The 21,867-nt window shown below is 32.1% G+C and overlaps 2 protein-coding genes across 3 annotated transcripts; both read left to right on the plus strand.

Moving 5' to 3' along the window:
• On the plus strand, positions 7,618-8,424 carry LOC109332631. Its single transcript, XM_019567640.1, has one exon. It carries the CDS (start codon positions 7,705-7,707, stop codon positions 8,212-8,214), a length of 510 nt encoding a protein of 169 aa, XP_019423185.1. The 5' UTR covers positions 7,618-7,704; the 3' UTR covers positions 8,215-8,424.
• Positions 13,672-17,112, plus strand: LOC109333246 (BTB/POZ domain-containing protein At3g50780-like). Of its 2 annotated transcripts, XM_019568622.1 has the most exons (3): positions 13,672-14,486; positions 15,839-16,830; positions 16,875-17,112. In XM_019568622.1, the coding sequence occupies exons 1-2, from the start codon at positions 13,851-13,853 to the stop codon at positions 16,784-16,786; spliced, it is 1,584 nt and encodes a 527-aa protein (XP_019424167.1). In that variant the 5' UTR covers positions 13,672-13,850; the 3' UTR covers positions 16,787-16,830; positions 16,875-17,112. The 2 variants fall into 2 exon arrangements, with proteins under 2 accessions (XP_019424167.1, XP_019424166.1); XM_019568621.1 differs by having other exon boundaries at positions 15,839-17,112.

Genomic DNA, 21,867 nt, shown 5'->3' on the forward strand with positions numbered 1-21,867 from the left:
TGCGTAGATCACAGCGACATGATTAAAAGAAAAAGCACTTCCCTATTCGCGACAATGAAACACATTCTTTTCCAACTTCACTATTATTTGTACAGATAAAATAAAATTGACAATTGATTGAGTCACGGTGTTATACTTCACAATCTTACCTTCCATTTCTTTCTATATCCATTTATTTATTCCTCACTCTACCAGGTTCCTATCTCTACTTGACATTGTTTGACGTTGGATGAGTCAATAACGACTGGGGATTATTTTGGCATAAGTGTGTGATGAGATGATGGTGATAGTGCAAGGTTCATTTGGCACAAGCACCAGTTTTGCCCTCCGTTTTGGACTAACTGTTTTGTTCTCCTCTTCCCTTCAATTCCTATGCTATCATCTTGATTTTTACCCCTTCACTTCTTTCTGATAGCTAATTCAATTCAATTTCGTATCTGTACTTTCCTCTTCACAAACCCTTCTCTCTAGTTCTGATGGCTAGTCCTTCAAATATTCAAAGTTTATAAATTTATCAGTTGTATCTTCGAATGGTCAATTTTTTCAAGACAGGCTACAACTAAATTATTGTTCCCATATTTTGAGTTGTGATATAGACTTTGGAATGATTGATTTTGCAAATTATATATTGGGGCTAGGTTTTAGTTGTTTTGTTATACCAATGTGCTATTGTGATAAATGTGACTTACTGTATACAATTGGATATCTTGATTGAACAGTTAAGATTAAAATGACATGCACGTGTCTATCATGTGACTAATAACTAATTTTTTTAATCCTAACCATTCATGATCGGTTGTAAGACCCAAATTTATTATTCTTACAATTTTTATACTACAACTGTTCCCACCTTCCATGTATGTATATGTATATATCTACTCATGCGCCGCATCATTGGCATGGTACTTTCATGGAGTCTGAAATTGAGTCTCAGCGACAAGAGTCTGAAGTTGTATCTTAGTAAGAGAAATGTTGATATAACAGAGTGTGAAGAGTCTTTGTGATATAGGTTTCTGATTTATTGTTGAATGGAAAGAGAATTTACATTGTATTGGCCTATTACCAAATTGCTCACTTCAAAGATCCAGAAAGCTAGACGACATTTCAGAAATGTAGTAGAAATTAAGAAAGTGGACAAGGATAATTTCTGTTATTTTTAACAAAACAGGAACCTTTGACTAATTGAGGTAATTAGAAACTTAGGAGTTGCCAGCATCTTGTACATTCTCTACTTAAGCATATTTTTTCCTTCTTTTTAGTGTAGTTATTGAAAAGTGGAATTCATGGGATGATGGTAAAGAAGGGGAGCAGAGGCGGAGGTTCCGAGGGACAGGTGGGGGCCTGAAATTTTTTAAAAAATTAGAAAATTAGTAATATTATTAAAATATGTTTGACCTAAACTTGGGTGTTTAAATTAAATCCTAATTTCTTATTTTGGACGGTACACAAAAGTCACACATTATCACTTTTATCATTATTCTATTCAGTATTCACACAACAACACAATATAGAACCAACATCTCACTATCCTACTTAATATTCATCACTATTCATGCTATAGCAAAAGCTGTACAGAAACAGTCCATAACAACAATAATTTGCAGGTGCGTTTTTTCACCAATATTTTCTTTATGTTATATTCATATTTCCTCAATTGATGATTAATATTGCAATCTCATTACTCCATATTGGGGCATAATTATTGACATTGTTGATACATTTAGCATTTTTGTTATGACAAACACAATGTTTTTTATAGCCACACTCAGATTCTCTAATAATTTGATTTTCTAATGATTAATTATATGATTAATTTCAGGTTAATGAAATTACTTAAAAACGTAAAATGTCTAAGCATAAAAAAATTGATTAATTTCAGGTTATTGATAATTATTATGTTATTTTGAAACTTCAAAATAATTATATATGTTTTTTATATTTTATTTACTGAATTAATTTTAATCGTAAATTATAATTAAATATTGTTGTCCCCTCTAGATTTTTAATCAAGATCCGCCACGGAAGGGGAGGGTTTTCAATGTCTCAATTTTGTTGTGTTGCTACTTGCTAGAATCTTATTGTGACATGATTTGATTTTCATAACTCAAATTATACTACCATCTTGCGATCTATGGTACATGTATATGCTTCATTTCTGATGCTATTCTCAGCCTTTTGGTATAGAATTTAAAGTACATGAATGTAAAGTTTGGCATAGAATTTTTGTTTCCCTGTAAATAACCAATAGTTCATATAGTGATATAATTGCTCTTTCAATGAAAGTGAAACATACAGAAATTACTTGTTTCTGAGCTGCTTCATGCTTTTGTTTTTCTTTCCTCTAATCTCTCATCTGAATTGTGTTTCCTAATCATAGTAAAGACATTGAGCAGAAATTTAATTTCCTGCAATGTTTGGATGATTTATACGATACTGCTATTATATACTATAACAAGATTTTTAAGTGCTTCTCTAAAATGTAGTTGCAAATACCTAAAATCTTGGCAGTTTCCATATTTCAGTTTTAAGTAACAGAAAATGTAACTTTTGGCATTGCCAGTTGAACTTAGGAGCTAATATCGTGTTTGAGAGTTAAGTTTTGAATGAGTACTACGGATGGAATGAAAAGTGTCGGGAATTCGGGATCACGTTATGTACGCTACAAATTTTGTATACTAAACCAATGAAGTTTTGGCTTTGAAGTGCTATCACTACCCTCATCCCTAATTCATAAAGGATAAATAGATAAAAGTATATGAAAGTTATGCAATGATAGTGAAGACTAAACATATGGTGTGCATCTCTAGTTTTAATGAGAAAATGGAGTAGGAAGGGGTGAGATGTGATATATGAATCTAAGAGATGAGCATTGTGTACGATCCTTTTTTTGGGTACATTGGAATTGTGTACTATGTTTGGACAAATAATAATTATTGAGAAATTTTGTTTAAGTGACACAAACATAACATCTGCATCTGCTCTTCCAATAATGTATCTTTCATAATAGGCCAATTATTCATAGATACCATAATCTAGCAGCATGTTGGGTAAGTTAATTGGACTAGGATGCACACCAGTGTTGGCAATGCGAATAATCAACTCCACCAACCGGCATCAACACATTCAACTTTAAAATACGCTAATGTATTTAGACTTGAGACATAGTTTTGATACTCATGGGTTGTGTCTGGACATCTCAGTAAGGCAAAATTTATGTTGAAGGCATGGGATATAATCAGTCAATTCTCATTGTATCTTTTAGTTTACTTTCTATTGTGCAAACTCATTCATTAACATTTCGTACAAGCCAGTGATTATAACATTTATGTCCCAATAGATACAGCTAATTCATTCAATATATTTTGTAAGAAAGTTAATTTCAAATAAAACGAAGTAATTTTAAGTGTAAAAAACTTCTTTGGCAATGGATCAACACAAATGTTAACTATAATATTGTAGAAGTAAAGAATGGAATCGGGAAAACAAAACTAATCTTTCAATAAACTTTAATACTTTTAACGATGTTATTAGTTTCTTTTGTTAGATTCTTTTTAATAAACTCGATTCTGGACATAAATCAAGATCAGCAATATTATAATACCCACAAAAAATTCAAATCTTTATGAGATTCCGATAAACAATACTTTTTCATCCATATTTACCCCAAGTTTTATATTGACGTGATTCCAATAAAAATCAAAACAGTTTCATATTCTAAAAAGTATTCAACTTGTTTCCCAATTATTTACTTCGTATACATATAATCAATACTTTTAAATAAAAAATATCAATTGACCTTATGTATTTTTTACTAAACTTTACTCTTTTCTATTTCAAAAATTACATACAATCCTTCTTTAATGATTAAAGGTCATAGCAGAGGGGAAGGGGATAGTGAAAAAGTTTCATGGTAGGGTTTGAGGGGTGGGTCAGTTAGATCATTATTCACTCATAACAACCATATATTATAATGGTAGAGAAAAACATTTTTCTGAACAATGTCATGGACCTTGAATTTAAATACATAATAAATGGTGGCCTCACTTTAGTTCCCCACCCTCCCTGAACCCTCCACTAAGAGCCAGTTAAAGGAGGCATTGGTGTACCTTCTCTTCTCTTTGAAGAATTTCCTTAGATTATTTAACTGTCCTTCTTTGATGGTTATGTTTGTTTTTACAGTTTAACTAGTTCAATGGGATCTAACTGTCATTGATCCTCATTGTATGATTGGAAAGAGTAAAAAAGGTTTATTTGATGAGTTAGTTTTGGATAGATTGTTGTTCAAGAATATTTAAGGAGGTTGTTAACTTAAAAAAAATCAATTGTTTCTTGAACATGATTGAGTTTCTTTATAAATTATTATAATTACATTATTGGTTAAGGTTATACTAATAAATCACAATATTTAATTTTATAGTGCTAATTACATATGTAGAATCAGTACATACATATTAACTTTATAGTCAGATTATCCTATATATATATTTTTTCCAGGTTTTGTCAATATTAGAGGGTGACAAACGAATAGAACATGAGTACTCTTAGATTTTTTGAATGACCAAAATATTAAAAGTTTGATTATTGTGAGCTACCTGTTTCCTATGAGTCTCTAACATTTATGACAATAATTTATTATCTCCCTTACAACTTTCAATCAAATAATATGATGAGAGTTAGAAAACAACCTATCAGAAAACCTTAACTACTATAATTTAAAAGTCAACGAGCTCAATTGTATAGATAGTTTAAAAACATACTTACAAAACAATTCAGCAGAAATTAGAAGAAAAAACATTTGGAGTATTTTATTACAATCTTACTTGTGTTTCACTAAAGAAACAGGTTCCGATGCCTATGCGCTTCTTCTGGGTTGGTGTCAGGAGTTGAACCCTGATCACTTACGCCAGTTTCTGTCGGAGTGTTATTTTATTATTATCAATTATTGGTGCTTCTTTCGGGATCTCATACTCTTAAAAAATGTTGTCTCCATATATTAAGTTAATCAAATCTCATCAAATAATATAAAAATTACTTTATATTTTTATAATTTTTTATTTTAAATATATGGTAACTTGAGTTGGGATATGATGTGATATAAAAAGTAGGACAATTAATTATCATTCTCACGTTTTCCCGTCGTTTTCTGCACGTGGGTCCTCAACACACTGCAGCGAAGCACCATGGACTTCTTTTCATGCCACGTCCTCCTCTTGCACCACTCACCACACATTTTGTTACCCTTTCCCTATGTGCTACAAAAAGATCTCCGAATATCAGAGAGATCAATTGTGATTTTATGTATACATTTTAGATAACAATATCATATAATTATATGTAAGGACTAATAATATTAGATCATTCTAAATTTTTTTGATATATATTTAAATAGTCTTAGAGACAAATATTCTTAAAATATAAAGAAAAGTATAATGGCAATTGTGTCTTTTTTGAAATTATATTTTTATTATTATAACTTCTCTTAACAATATTGGAGAGGATTGTTCCATACTTCCTTTAGTAGTTAAATAAATGAGTTTTTTATTCAGCGTACACATACTCACCCCATGTACACAAGTTAACAAATTTGTCAACAATAATATTTTAATTCAAACGCTCATTCTGAATGTATAAAAAAGCAACTAACCATTTTTTCTAACATTGATTGATCTCAAAACAAGTAAACGACAAAAAGAAAAGGAAGCCATAATTAATCTATTAAGTTGCTATCCAATTATGCATCAAATAAGGCTTATGGTTTTGTTGGAGTTTGTAATTTTATACATGCATTTTTTGGATTATATTTTCTAAAAATTCAACAATAATTAAAAATTAATAGTAGATAATACAATGATAATGTAAAAAATATATACACTGTCAATGATACATATTTTACTATTTGTTGAAAGCAATTGCCTTTACTAAAAAAATATATTATTACTAAATCATTTTTGTCCATCTCTTATGTAAATATAAATGTTATGATTTAAGTTGGCTCAAATCTAAATATTTAATAATTAATAAAACATTGATTTAATGATATAAGGTCCAACTAATTCACAAACAAATAAGTAACCAATAATATTAAAAAGAATCGGTATATGCTAGTATTAGCGACATTTACTCTTTCAATTAAAAACAAATAGGCGAGGTGGAATAAAATTTGTTTGATGTGATGGAAATTAATAGTTGTTATATGTGGCAGCAGTAGGTAGTAGCTGAAGATATGAATGTTGAATCGAACCCCTATCACTTTCTTTTCGTGCTAAGGTGGCCTTCCCAAATTCTGCAAACCTTTACCATCACACTTTATTATTACTCTCAGCTTTCAACCCAACCCTTAATTTGGAACTACCGAGTCATTTCATAATCATCGTTGATTAAATCAACGCTTCAAAGTTCACGGGTCTTCACGTGATCGATATGCTTTCTTGTGAACATTTTGTAATAGTGGTCCAAAATTCCATCCCAGTGGCAGGAACCGTATTTTACTCTATCCGTTAAGGAAAATTTTGTTTTTTATTTGACTATTATTCGTAGCTCATAAGGATGGATCCACTTACTTGAAGAACAATATTAAAAAATTTAATCACATCTCAGTCATAAATTTTAGAAAAGTATAATGATTTAAATTAATAAGTAGATATAAATTATTAGATTTTCTTAATATTAATATGTAGGACATGAAATAATTTTTTTAAACTTATTCAAATAATTCCTTCTCTATTTATAAAGGTATTAATTATAGCATATTCTTATTATTGTGGGCAGAGAACATACAGAAAACTGAGAAATTTAAAATATAATAAAAAGGCAAATAATATAAAGAAAATTGATATTTTCCTTTCTTCATGTAAACAAATTAAGACAATAATCATTAAAAAAACAGGGGGAGAATTATCTCCAAAAGAAATGAGAGTGATAACCAAAAAAGAAAAAGAAAAGAGAGTGAGGTTCCCTCTCATAGTCTCATTTATAGAAAGGAATAACTGGATTGCATATCCTTTATACCATGCACCCTACTATTTCCTTTTTCATCATAAAAAACAATCCAATTATTCCAAATTCTAATATTTTAATTTATTTTTTTAAAGTTATTTGAAAGACTAATAATATATAACAATAGGTACAAAAATATATATTAATATAATAGTGTAAAGTTCTGTTAGATATTTAATGAGTTAAATTTTGTGAACGATACTTGTGAGAAGAAACAACCAAACATCCCACAAGAAAAAAAATTAATTAGTTCCTTACTTTAAAAAATGATTTATATTCTAGTACCAAAAATATATATAACTATGGGCAGATATTATTTCTGTGGGAGTCAGATTGACGAATGCAGGGAGCATCAATTTTTAATATTATATTTCTGTCTAGGACTGATGTTATATTAATGATTTATTTTTATAAAAACAAAAAATAATAAAAACTAACATTTTGATTGACTCGTGGATAATGAATGAGACATCATTAGACCATGCGATTTCTTCGGGTATAGAACCTATCTCTCAACAAATTACAAATTACAGGCTGGATAGCCATTCCCACGGTTTAAAATAACACAATTTTCATTTACATGCAAATATTCCACAAGGGTATCTTCCTATATATATTTTTTCTCCACTGTCTTTCTTTTGTATACAGCTCATACCATTTTTTCTTTCCAAAACCGAGTCCCAACCGATTCGAACTCACTGAGTCATCATGGGAAATTGCAGTTCCTGCGGTTCAACACAGGTTATCACAGCAAAACTCGTTCATGAAGACGGAAGGTTACAAGAATTTCCGTATCCGGTTAAAGTATCGTATCTCTTGCAAGAACACCCCACGTGTTTTATATGCAACTCAGATGAAATGGACTTCGACGACGTCGTTTCAGCGGTTCATGAAAACGACGTGTTGCAACCCGGGCAGTTATATTTCGCTCTGCCGTTAAGCCGGTTGGGTCAGCCTTTGCAACCAGCTGAGATGGCTGCATTGGCTGTAAAAGCCAGCTCCGCTCTCATGAAATACGGTGGCGCCGATAGAAAATATTGTTGTCGCCGGAAACATCTTGCGTTCTCCGAAGAAGAGTATTCTAAGCCTCATCGGAGTGTTCCTCCGGCAATCCGTACCGGCGCCGTTACGTTTCATAGGTCAAGGAAAGGAAGGTCGATGGACGGTAGCGACAGAAGGGGGGAGTTTTCAGCGTTGTTGAGTATCATACCGGAGTAGGGGTAGTTTCGGAATAAAAAATATGCGCCGGTGATTTTGTTTTCTTCACTGTACATTTAAAAAATACATCATTTGAACATTGTAGAGAGCTGTTCTAGAGAACAATAGAACTGATTAGATTCTTCAAGAGTTAGATCCAGACTCATTGGATATTATTACGTTCTTTTTGTTTCTTTTTTTTAGATTCATTGTTCCATTTTATAAAACCCAGATTCATTATTCGGTGTAGTACTGTTTTTATTGTTGAAAAGACATGAAACTAATTATGTACTGTTACATAAAGGGTCCAACAAACATAAACAGATGATATAAACAACAAAGAGTAGCGGTTGTTGATATCTATTGATTGGAACTGCAATTGTGTCATGTACAGTGTAATCTCTAGCTAGCATTCTACATTTGGATCTTTACTTCTTTTTTTCATTGCATAAAGTATTTGATGAAAGGAACAAATAGTTATATACAATTATTAAATTGAATATATTTTACAAGCAAATGATGAATAAACCTTAGTTAAATGTGGAAGAAAACAACATCAAAAACAGAATTGAAGCAAAATATGAAAATGACCATTTTGGATCCATTACTGAAGTGTTAAATAACCAACCAAGTACCTGCAGAGAATACATAGTTGAGTTAGTAAGAAATTTGGTTTTCTCCATCATAAATTCACGGTCAAATCAGAAGAAAAGAGAGCAACGTTATGATTTTTTTTTGCAAAATTAACTTACGTGGACTTTGTCTCAGTGATAAATAATTAATGTTTTAATACTTTATTGTTAAAAATGTTTTTGGTTGAGTGAATTTATTTGATTTGTGTCCACCAAATATATTTTTAGACATTTAATTAAAAAATTGACGAATGATATGATGGTTAATTTATCTTCAAAATAATTAGACTATTTTTTGAAATTTTAAATTGTTTAGTGTGTTTTTCAAATGAATTCAGATATATAAGAGACTAGTGTGACGACAAATATTTCATGCATGTCAGCCCACATTTATATTTTTTAATGTAAAATATTTAAGTTTTATATATTTTATTTTGGTGAATCAGAATATTTTTTATATTAAATGTAATTTATATTATAATTTTTATTTGGTGCATTTATATTATATATATTTTTGTCTTTATTTTAATTGTCAAAGTAAGGTGAGAGTGGTTAATATATTAGTGATGATTACATATAATTGTATATTTTAAGTTACACTAATTACACTTTACTATTTTTTATATACATATAAATAAGAGTTTGTATTGAAATTCTATTCAACGCTTTACAAAGATGTTCAAGTGGAATAAGATTTATATACGGGCCAATTCATATTTATTGTTCCACTTTAGGTTTAGGCTATATGTGGAGATTATGGAGTAGTCTGCATTTCCAGAGAATGACAAGATGTTCAGATGATTATATCCAATGATGATATTTTGGATGATGAGAATCAACTATATCATACACCTCGTACATGCCATATTTATCTATTTGTTTTTAATGTATTCTGGACATCTTAAAATTTCCATTTTTTAATTTTTAATATATGTATTTGACCACATTAGGGTCAAACATATGACTAGAGATGAAATCCTTTTGTTATGGGCCTATTTGCACATGTATATTGATATCTAGTTGGCATGAAAATTTCAAATTGAAGTGTTGAAGTTGGTCTATTCCTTTAAACTTTGATTAGTAATGAGACATTGTCGAAGTGTTTGCTTCATTTGTTCAATTAATTGGTAAATAGATTTAACAAGGGAGACACCAACCTCGTAGTCTCACCATATTTCATACCCAGAAATTTAGCTCAGAAATCTCATAAGTAAAAGAGATAAAAGATCTTACAATCTACAATACCATAGTCATTTAATAGAACAGAGGCTATTAAGTATGGGAAAATGGAAGCCATTAGCGAGTAACGAAAACTGAATAATCTATATGGGTTGGTGGCACAAACCACCTCTGTTGAAATTAACCTCTCCTAAGCATTTTTCATTGGCTGAATTTACCCCTTAGAATACTTAAAACTAAAACAAAAAATAGATAGATTTTGAATTAAATACGTTATGTTGCAAACATTATGAACTAGTGCTATAGAGCTCCAATTAATGAAGGAAAACAAAAAATGAAAAGCAAAAATAAATTGATCACATTTGTTGTTTCTGTGATTTCAAATATTTATGGTAGGAGGAGGGGCCATCATGCAATTCAGCTTTTCTGAGGAACTGTTTTCAATGGTGCATTATATATATAGAAGAAAGGAACCCATCAAAGGTAAGTGGATAAGAAGAAGGTCGCAGAGCAATTCAGGGTCAGAGAGAGGGGCCACATGAACCTTTGGATGATAGACAAAATATGTGATACGTTGCAGGCAATAGGGCATGCCCAACATTTGTGGGTCATAACCAATCCCTTGTCTACTTAAGCTCCATGTTTCCCATATTGTTTCTCATGGTGGAGAGTTTCTTACATACATCATTGTGATTTAATGGTCTAGGTTCTTTCATCTATCTTGATGGGATATCATACACCAATTTCCTTAAACTAGTCAAGTTAGTCTTAATTCTCATGTATCATTCAATATTTTAACTGAAATTTGATGTTTTTAGGTACTAAGGTCAAAATCTAATTTTTAGAGCCTGAATAGAACCATTTTTTTTTCAGAAATGAAATTGTGTATTTATTCATCACATCTAATTTTGGGACTACTAATTAAGTAGCTGGTAAGCTACCGCAGGAAAAGTGACTCGAAAGTGGGCCAAAGCCAACAGTCCCAGGCCAGCAGAGGCCACTTAGCATGTGATTGAATGATACTTATTGTTGATCAGAAAACAACACGTTCCCATGTTTCTATTCACTCTTGTGTAATTTCGTAAAAGGGTCAAGTCAAAAATTCAAATTTTCTTGAATATGTTGTCCTTTTGTGCCTTGGCCTTTTTCTATTCACTGCAATAGTATAAAGCAACTTACCTTAGTTAATTCATAGCTACCCATGTAGATATATACATGTTTTAAATTGTGGTTGCGGGTCACGGATACTTTAGTCCCAAGTATAATTCAATGATCAATCAAATCTGGATACATCTTCGGATGGTAAAAGGGCTACCATAGTGGTGCCCATGACTCTTATCGCCATAATTCCATTTTCCTAGATGATGACAATTGTGGTACAAACTCATCTTTCAACGTTGTGGGACATTAACATCAATGAGATACTAAATGGAGCATTATAAACATGTGGTGGAGAGATAAGTTTGCGATGTTAAAGAGGTTGAAAAACTATTCAAACATCTTCTACCCTCTAATATCAGAAAATTTCAATCGTAATGAATGTGCTTAATTACTGGATTTATATATCTTCCATCCTATCACCCACTATAAAGAAAAAGATATGCTAAAAAGTCAAACTTCTCTTGACATTACATTGAATTTGTCATTAAAATTGAGTTTCAATAAAGGAGGTAGTTGACGCAATAAGAGGCTGATAGTAAAAAAGTGCAGGCATCATCCATTTCAATGTCTTCAAAAATTAAAGCCATGGGTATTGCTCATGAATAACTTATGGTTCAAATCATGAGAGATATGAACTAAATGGCTTTCAGGGTACGTCATTCTCCATCTCAATAAGTATATTCTGACTCGATTCAGTTAATCACTCTTCATAGACCAAAAGAAGGGGGAAGGGCATGGAATTTGGATAATACATGGCAAAGTAAACAATGAATTTGAAAATGGATATAGAAGCTAATGGACTTTTAAGTTACTCACCCTTACAAAACAAAACAAGGTCAATATAATGCAATCACTGAAGTAGATTCATATATCAATGCTATTTGGGGTTTGGATTTAGGACCATCCATCGTTTTCATGTTTATATCCATCCTCCCATAAATTCAATGAGCAACTGCCACTGTCAATATAAAACAACATCCAAAAAAATATAACCTACTTAACAACTTTCTGCTATCTATCTTCTATCAATCTCAATATTTCCTTCTACCTTAATTTACATTGAAAATATTAGCCACATTTCTCTTTTTTCTTCTTACATCTCTCATAAATAAATATGATTAATGAGAGTAATAATAATTAATAAGATTGAAGGTCATATGTGAATGTATTATTTCAGTTTGACACTGAAGGAACCAAAAAAATGTAAGTACTTATTATTAGTCTCTTAGTTTTGTCTTTATTCTTTTATTATGGTTAGAGAATACACAAAACCAATAAATATTTATTAGTCTCTTACGCTTTACTCCACTCTGCATGAGTAGGTGACAACCATGGCCACTCCAGCCTTGAAAATCCAACGAAGGCCCCTAAAAGCAAAGAATCCCACAATATTATAGGGACAAAAATATAATTAAAAAAACACTAACAACTGTCCAATGTTTAAGAAATCGAAAATAGTTATTTTGTATTAAAAAAGGACAAGTTTAATGAAGATCCGATTAAGTTAATATTCCAAGGACAGCAAGGAAAAAATAGAAATGGGAGCCAAACCTGGTGCCTATGTAATTGTTGAGTTGTGCATAGATAGAATTAATATAAGAAAAACAGAATAGAAAAATGATTATTAAAATAATATTTTTCATTGGAGAGAATTGAAATGATATAGTCCTAGCATATTTTTAAGATCCCTTCATGTGTGACACAATTTTAACAGGTTAAGAATGTGTTATTTTATTCAATAAAATTGGTAAAGAGATGATGCAAATAAATCCAGAGACCCGAAATCATGAAAAAGCATGGAACTGATAATAAAGAAGAAAAAAGTAAAGTAAGAAAAACAACTCATGGCCCATAATCCATTCCTCCATTCCATTCCTTCACCCTTTTTCTTTGCTTTCTTAGTTGTCTTGACAGTGGTGTTATCTGCTTTACAAAATTAAAGAAAGATCACAATTCACACTACACTCATTATTATTCTTCTCTGCAACTCTTTGTAAAGTGGTTCCCTTGATGGTCAACACTGTAGCTCAAGTTCAATCATTTTTCACGCTCTCTGTGAGATTCAGATATAAAGCATTAACACAGGCTTTTGAGAGTTTTCTCATGTGACCACTTCTCTGTAAGTTTTATGCTTTTGCCCTTTACTAATGACTAGTGTCCAGAGAGAGAGAAAAAGGGTCATTTTCTGTGTATGCTGATCTGTAGTTAACTGTGAAGTCAGAAATAGAACTTCAAGGTTATATACATTTAAAAAATTTAAATTTACATTCTACTGCATATTTTTTCTTACCATTCTGCTTTGTTTTCAAATCCTTTATTTCCCAATTTGAGAAAAAATATCCAATTTTTCAGGGCCGTTGGAGTTTGAATATTCCTTATGTTCTATGCAATTAATTGCAATATCTCTTTTTGGGGTAAGTAGATCAACTTCAAAGATCGAAACTTTGCATATCCTTTATTTCCATTCAATACGAGGGAAAAGCGGCGCTGTATAGTTCAAGGGAAAAACTGAGCTTCGAAGAAAAAGGAGCAAAATTAGCAAGATATTTGTACCCTTGACTTGCCAATTCAACAATACATAGGAAAACAAGAACTTGTTTCTCTCCCTCACCAAAATTTCTCTCTCTGTGTGTGATGCTATATATTGTTTCATATTAGTTTGTGAATCCTTGTCAATTGTTACATATGGCAGATATTAGGCTTAACAGGGTGAATCAAGGTCCAACCAAGATTAAGAATGTTCCAATTGCTGTCACCCCTGAAGGGTTTTGGTGTTGTCCTTCTCCTGTTGTGTTTCAGAAAAGTTTCAAGGCTCAACATCCTTTGAATAAGCCCAAACCCTCTTCACCACCATCAAAGACTAGCAGTGCTCAGAAAAAATCAGTGTCAGTGAGTGAGAGAAAAACAGTGCCTACCCCATCAAGATTAGGGGTTTCAGATTCTCAACAATGTAGTGATCCAGAAAGAGATCCAGCTAGCACATCTGTGGTGGCTACAGAGAGAACCCCTGGGCCCAAAATAGAAACTTTGCCTAAGAAGTTGGCTGTTGAGTTTGGTGAACCTGGAACGTGTAATGTGAAGGTGATTTTATTGGGAAAGCAGGGATTTTGTGTGAAGCTAAGTGTTCACAGGGATGTTCTAACTGAGAAGAGTAGCTTCTTTGCTGATAAACTTTCTGAACAATCTGGTTTGTCTTCTTTTCAAATTGATGATTGTGAGGATGTTGAAATATATGTGGAAACTGTTGGGCTTATGTACTGCAATGAAATGAAACAACGCCTTATGAAGCAAAATGTTTCTCGCGTTCTTCGAATACTGAAGGTAATTTTCTTACTGTTGCATGCTTAGGAGCATATTAATTCCTACTGCATTAATTAAATTCTGTTGAATAAGCCAATTCTGGAGAAGAGATGCAGGAGATTCTATAACACCATACATAAGTGATAAGTCTATATGTACCTGGGTTTTAATAAAGTTTACTGTCACTACTTAAACTGCCCTTTAAACCCAAGTAAAATCCAGCCCACACTCTATCTTCTTTCAGTGCCAGCAAAGCATTCACATCCTAACCCAAAAACCTCGCACCCGCAAATCTAAGGCCATGAAAATATTTGATTTGATGGTTTACAAGAACTGTTTGCCAACATTGTAACATATAACTTGATAATTCTCCGGTGGTGTAAAATTAAAGACTTGATAAGGCTATCTCTCTTGTATGAAATGGTTAATAAAGGACCGCGCCTGGATGTTGTCACTTGGACCATTTTACTTCACATTACTTTATCCATTTCTGTAAACATTATCAAGATCCAGATTAATGTTCTCCATTTTACTTCGCAATCGCATTATCAAGATCCAGATTAATGCTGCATATGAACTATGAAGTAAAATGTGCCCTGATTTTGAACTGTTATTGATTATGATAAAGTAATCCTTGTGTCATATGGGGATCATTAGAGTTAGTCCCACATACCTGTGGGAAACCAAACAAAATATGCGGGTCATTTTTATAAATTATTATGGTTACCTAGTATATACATGTGTACTCTCCACAAGTAACATACTGTTGACATGGCAAGATCAAAAGTTGTATTCAAGAGTGGAATTTGATATGAATGAGAATTGTGGTGATGATCATGATATAACATGTCGTGCTACATGGTTTTTTCCTGTGACAAAAATAGTAAGGTTATCTAGTTTGAGCTAGTCCCCTATTCCCACTTTCCCATAAGATCATAATATTTTTCATGGATCAAAATACTCCTACTTGTTCTCTACACGGCTTAATTATGAAGGTGGCACTAAAACCTTAGTCATAACTTGTTTTTACTAGTCTCCATTCCAAATCATTCTCCTCTTTGCTAGGAATGGACTATTTGATTGATGAAACACCTATCCAAGACTTTAAGTACGGATGTGGCATGTAGCATACATTTTTTACTTGGATGTACAATTTGATTGATTTACATATCATTCCCATCTACTGATATTTGTGAAAGAATGTGAGGTTATTTGAGTGGAATTTTTACGATATGCATAACCGTAGACTTTGTATGCTTGTTTAACTGAGCCTTTATTCAAGTGGAAATATTATAAGCATTACTTGGTAGTTGTTATTTGAGGATATGCATGTTAGAAATTCTTTAAAAAACTTGAAAGAAACTATTCTGCAGGTCGCAGAATCCCTTGGCTTTAGCTCATGTATCCAATCATGTTTGGAGCACTTGGAGGCAGTCCCTTGGGTTGGAGACGAAGAAGAAGAAAAGGTGGTCTCAACTGTACTACAACTCCAAGGAGAAGGAATCAGGGTGAACCCCGTGCTGAAACGAGTTTCTTCTGATATTTCTAATACCTCAAACGATACTCTATCCCAAATTTTTGAACTTGTTCTGAAAAGCAATGAGGAGAGAAGTCGGCGAGAGATGAGATCCATAGTTCTAAAGCTCCTTCGGGAGAAAAACAGTCTTTGTAGCTCTACAGGTTCACCTGACATCTGTGATGAAATGATTTATAGATCATGCAGAAGCTGCTTGGATTCTTTATTGTCATTGTTCAAGCAAGCTACAGAGCCAGACTCCGGGGACATACCTAATGGTAGCAGAGAACATGTTGTAAAACATATAGCTCTTGAAGCCGATAACCTGTCATGGTTGTTAGAGATTTTAGTTGACAAACAAGCTGCTGATGAATTTGCACTGATGTGGGCAAATCAGCAGGAATTGGCCACCTTACACGGAAAGCTGCCTGTTGTATCGCGTTATCATATCAGCTGCATTTCAGGAAGACTATATGTCGGCATTGGAAAAGGGGAATTGTTGCCATCAAAGAACACTCGCCAGTTGTTGTTGCAGACATGGTTGCAGCCTCTGATCAATGATTACAACTGGTTGCAGCATGGATGCAGATCATTTGATAGAAAACTTGTGGAGGAAGGTATCGGGAGGACGATTCTCACCTTGCCTTTGGAAGATCAACGAAGTATTTTGCTTTCATGGGTTGGTAGTTTCTTGAAAAGTGGTGATGGCTGTCCCAATCTTCAGAGAGCTTTCGAGGTCTGGTGGCGGAGAACTTTTATTAGACCCTATGTGGAAAGCCAAGGTAACGGCACATCAGATAATTGAATATTGTCAAAGCAGCATGTGACATGTTCATGGATATCTTATGTTTTGGAATTTCACTTTTTAATTTGAGGAGTTTAAGGAATTATATAACATATATTGATTTGAGAATGTGGTTTGCCTCCAGCAGCTAACAAGTACTAAGATGTATATAATGGCATAAAAGCATGAATTGACTAAGGGGTGCTGAGGAAAATTGACAACATGTGTACACAAATCACTCATTGGATTGTAACATTCAGCAATTACTGTTTATTTAAGCTCTTCAAAGGAATGGAAACGTGGAATTGAGTTTTTAGTTTCATAATTAATGAGCAGTTTTAGTGTCACTCATGTTTGTTTTCCTAGTACTTAATGTCCAAAGTACAAACACTCTGATTTACAAGATCGTTATAATTTGGAGGACATGTGAAAATAGATATATGTGGATCTGCAATGAAGCCAATTTTACTTGTTGTGCAAGGTTCTGATTCCACTAAGATCGACCATCTTGTGACTAGGTTGAAGTCATTTGGGGAGTGTGTAGATACACACCACATGATAGAGAAAATAATTTAAAGTCAATATTTATTAATTGCCTCATTAACCCTCTCCCTATTTTTAAAACATATTAGGATATTTATCCGTAATAATTAAGATCATAATAATTTGTGTTTCTTTTTAAAGAAAAATTATAGTTTGAGATTGTAATTTTCGTTAATTTAATCTCTTTTGGTTAGAGAAACATCAAGTATAAGAATAGACATAGGAAAGATTTTACAATTTTTCAATACTTGTGCCATTGTGGGCTCATGGTTAGATTATGATCCTCCTAAAATGGGCTTAACCCCTTCAGCCCATTATTACTATTTCTGTACGAGCGGGCTGTAGCCAGGCCCACGTCAAGATTATGAAACTCACATGCCCAGAGCCTCAGTGGTGAGTGCTGAATTTCGCATCATATTTTTTTAACTTCAATACATTTTTTAATCGTTTAGAAATTATGATACATTTATATTGAATGACATATTTTATGGGATGACAAATATACTCTCCTCTCATGGATTCCATTAATGAAGTGGCCACACCACATGATCATGAGGAGTGTAAGAATAAATTGGATATTTAGATTTGACGAGCAAAGTCAAACATATTATGTTTAAGCTCAATACTCAACATCCACCAACCCATGCATGTTTGTTAAAGTTGTGAGGAGATTTAGTCTCTTAAGTAAGATTTTGAATTCAATCTTTGTAAATGAAGACTTATACAAAATTTCATCCTTCTTTTAGTGATCCAGAATTGATTTAGATTGATCATGATCTAACAAGATTACTAATCATCTGGCAAGATTTTGGATATGGAGGTATGAGACAAAACAATATTTAATACTTAAATCCAATAACTATATGGTATAAGTGAATAAATATATTTAAAAATATTTTGAACTATATATTAGTGAATTTTCAAGTTTAACTTTTATCCTTCTAAATATCTTTTACAGTATATTATTAGCTTAATAACATGTTGCCAAGCACAACTAAAAGAATTTAACTAATATATCAACCGTTCCACAAATCATATTTTCTTGCTTTGCTATGTTGGGTATTTCAAATGTGAATAAAGAAGTTAAAGAATATATAAGTTGATGAACCCATATACGTAATGTCTTAAGGTTTTGGGTTAAGATGTAGTGTTAAGCCCACTTCTATGTTTCTTTCACTTAGCTCATGGAGGAATGTTGTAACTCATGGATGAAGATCTCACAACAAGTCGTATCAGAGGCGATGATTCAATGACTAAACAGAGTATTGAAGCGACAAGTGGTTGATAAATCCATGAGAGACCCTTGTGTCGAAAGTCTTCCTAGCGAGAGGTCAAGGCAACGTGTTCAGTTGATGAAAGGATAAGCCAACAACGGCGCAAGTAGATAAAGAGCTAGCTCTAGTGTATCCAATACTCGAAAGAGAACTCACACCTCAGGGGATGTTGGGTATTTCAAATGTGAATCAAGAAGTCCCACATTGAGCAAAAATGGATGAGTTAAAGAGCATATAAGTGGATGAACTCATATACCTAATGCCTTAAGGTTTTTGGTCAAGACCAAGTCAATTTCTATACTTCTTTCACTTAGCCCATGAAAAAATGTTGTAACCCATTAATGAAGATTTACAATAAGACATGTTTTTTTTTACCGAGGGAGCCAAAGAGCAAAGAAGAATGAGATCTTCAAAAAGAATGTTGAATGAAGAATTATAAAAACATATTTGACATCACATTTTAAGATACAAGATCTCAGACTTTTGTTATTGATACACACTTCAATATATTCGTCATTTTTCAATGAGAGATTTCTTTTATCACATATTACTCACGTGCATAACTTTAATAAAAAAATTACTTTCTGAAAATCTTATATATAAATTAAACATTTCCAAGAAAATGAAAGAAAAAACAAAAACTCTCTAGTCTGTACAAGTGAGTCATGACAATATATAATTTACCATAGAAAAATGAGTAACTACTTACTGTCTATCAGCTACCAACATCATTATGAGTTTAAAAAAATGTGGAGACAAAAATATATATACTCGGATCTACTTTTGATATACTTCCATCTTTCGCTAGGTTATATAGCAGCATTTCTGAATTTGAAAGTACAATTACAATACAAGTTATACAACATCACCAGTTCACGACCAACACCAACATTTTCCCATGTGGTCGTTGTGCCTCTATAATTAACTGATATACTTTCACGGTCTCACCAAGTGTTTGTTTTCATTTTCATGTGTCCTACTCGCACCTACATCTGTCTTGACACCCTCAAAATAAAACATGGGAGAGAGAGAGAGAGAGAGAGAGAGAGATTCATTTCAAGTCAGCATCATACATGCATCTAGCAGATAAATGAAAACTACTTTTACTCTCCTTCTGAGACAATGAAATCATTATCTCCTGGGGATTCCAAAAGATACCCACACCCCATTTCTTGAAAGTTTCTTATTATCATAACATGAATTTTGGGATACTGACAAAAATGTAGGGAAATTACATTTTCACTCGCACAGATATTAATATTCAAAGTTCAAACATGGTCCTCCTCTACTTTATCTATGCATGTTTCTTGTTTTTTTGTTTTTATGAGTGAAAGCGAAATTGTTACTCTTGTCTTACTCTCCTGGCCCCCCTCCTTCTAGAGCAAAATTCTCGTGCAAATAATCTTAAGTATAATGAAAGCTTATATGAGAGTGGAAAAACCAAAGATATTAAATGATACCAAAAAAAGATTAATGTTATGGTGAGATAGAGGATGGACTAAAATATATCGTTTCTGCTATCTAAGTTTCTGTCTGTTTGTAACTTTCTACCGCGAAGACTTAATTCTTTATTTAGCACTTTTAATAATCTAACTAGGTTCTCTCTGCATATATATATATATAGTCACAATACCATCAAACTATTGAAAGAAATTTTAATTGATACTACAAATTAAACATGATCTTATTACGCTACTGATATATAAATAAATGAAATATATATATATATATATATAGTAATATTTAAGAGGGCTTTTTCAGCTGAGGACTTGAATGGGTAGTGGTCCTGAACCAATTACCAAGCTAGGGACCATTGCTAGATGAATGTGAGCTTTGTATAAGTATACTGCCAATTTGTTTGCAGGCCCTTAGTTCAGCTTCTTTTTCGAAAAATGAATTATGCATCATAACTCATGCTTGTATGTTAATATGGAATTTTACCATGACTGCAAAAAACTTACTCCAAATTCCACATATTCTAATATAAATAAATAAAATATATAAATAATATTCAATAAAAAGTTTAAAAAATAATAACAGAAGATATGATACTTATTTTAAAAGTTATACTATTTTAATATTAATTTTAGCTTTAAAAAATGTCTGTCCAACATCGTGTTATGGTAGTTACGTTTCACTTCATTTAGTACAGCTGTGATTAGTCAAATTATAAAAAATATTTAGTTGATAATTTAAAAGAAAATAGTTTCTTAATTGATAATAAATTTATGGAATATAAACTGAGCTATCTAATTTCCACCATGTTGTTAAGTTGCTTATCCCAATTAGCAATTAGTAGCACCATATGGCTGATTTTACCAAAGCCTATTAATTTTATTTAAGGCCCGCTCCCTTTAGTGGGTCACCAATGGGCCCCGCCCAAAATTGTGAGCATCATCAAAAGGTGTGGCCTTTGTTTAAACGTCGATATGCACACTTACTCACCCAAAAAAGATTAATTAGAGTGGAGACCATAATTTTAATCAAAGTTTAAACTCATAAAACCTTACTATTATGGTTACAACCTAATTTAAAAATGAGTTGAAAATTACCTATTATATTTTTTTTATGTCTCATTATATCTCAATTCAATTAAAAATAATAAAAAATAAATTAAATTTTTTATATTACTTGATTTTTTATCCTTCTTCACAACTTAAACGTTCAAGGGTACAATATACCGAATGAGTTATATAAACTCAAACCCAAAACCTTAATTAATTAGGTAAGTTGGAAAAATCATGAAACAATCTGTACAGTTTTCAATAGACACCATAGAGATGGAAAATGTACACATGTGGTGCACCTTGACCGAAAAATTACGGTTTTGGTGCACCTTTTAAAAAAATTACCAAACTAGTATAACTTTTTAGAAATCGGCAATGGGATTGCCGATTTCTGTAAAAAAAATTCTCTCTCCTCCCCAAAATCGGCACTGGGGAGGGAGTTTTATTAGGATATAATTTTTTTTTTTAAACTCCCCCCTAAATCGTCAATAGGGGGGGAGTTTTATATTTTTTATTTTTTTTTTATTTTTTTTCTATCCCTTAAATCGGCAACCGGAGAGTTTTTGATTTTTTTTTTAACTTGCAGGAGTTATATTATTAGTTTTAGGGTTTAACTTTTCAAACACAAATCCTAACAACACATAAGATAATAAATTTTGTCAACCCTAACCCTAATAACAGAACACAATAATGAAAAACACACATAATATTCACATAATATTTTATAAAATATTATGTGTGTTTTTCATTATTGTGTTCTGTTATTAGGGTTAGGGTT

Source organism: Lupinus angustifolius, chromosome LG18 (assembly GCF_001865875.1).
Source record: "Lupinus angustifolius cultivar Tanjil chromosome LG18, LupAngTanjil_v1.0, whole genome shotgun sequence".
NCBI lineage: Eukaryota > Viridiplantae > Streptophyta > Magnoliopsida > Fabales > Fabaceae > Lupinus > Lupinus angustifolius.

Bases quoted from the DNA above. Each gene is read 5' to 3' on its own strand.
- LOC109332631 (XM_019567640.1), top strand. From the start codon at position 7,705: ATGGGAAATTGCAGTTCCTGCGGTTCAACACAGGTTATCACAGCAAAA.
- LOC109333246 (XM_019568621.1), top strand. From the start codon at position 13,851: ATGGCAGATATTAGGCTTAACAGGGTGAATCAAGGTCCAACCAAGATT. The intron at 14,487-15,838 runs GTAATTTTCTTA...ACTATTCTGCAG, and splicing joins GCGTTCTTCGAATACTGAAG to GTCGCAGAATCCCTTGGCTT.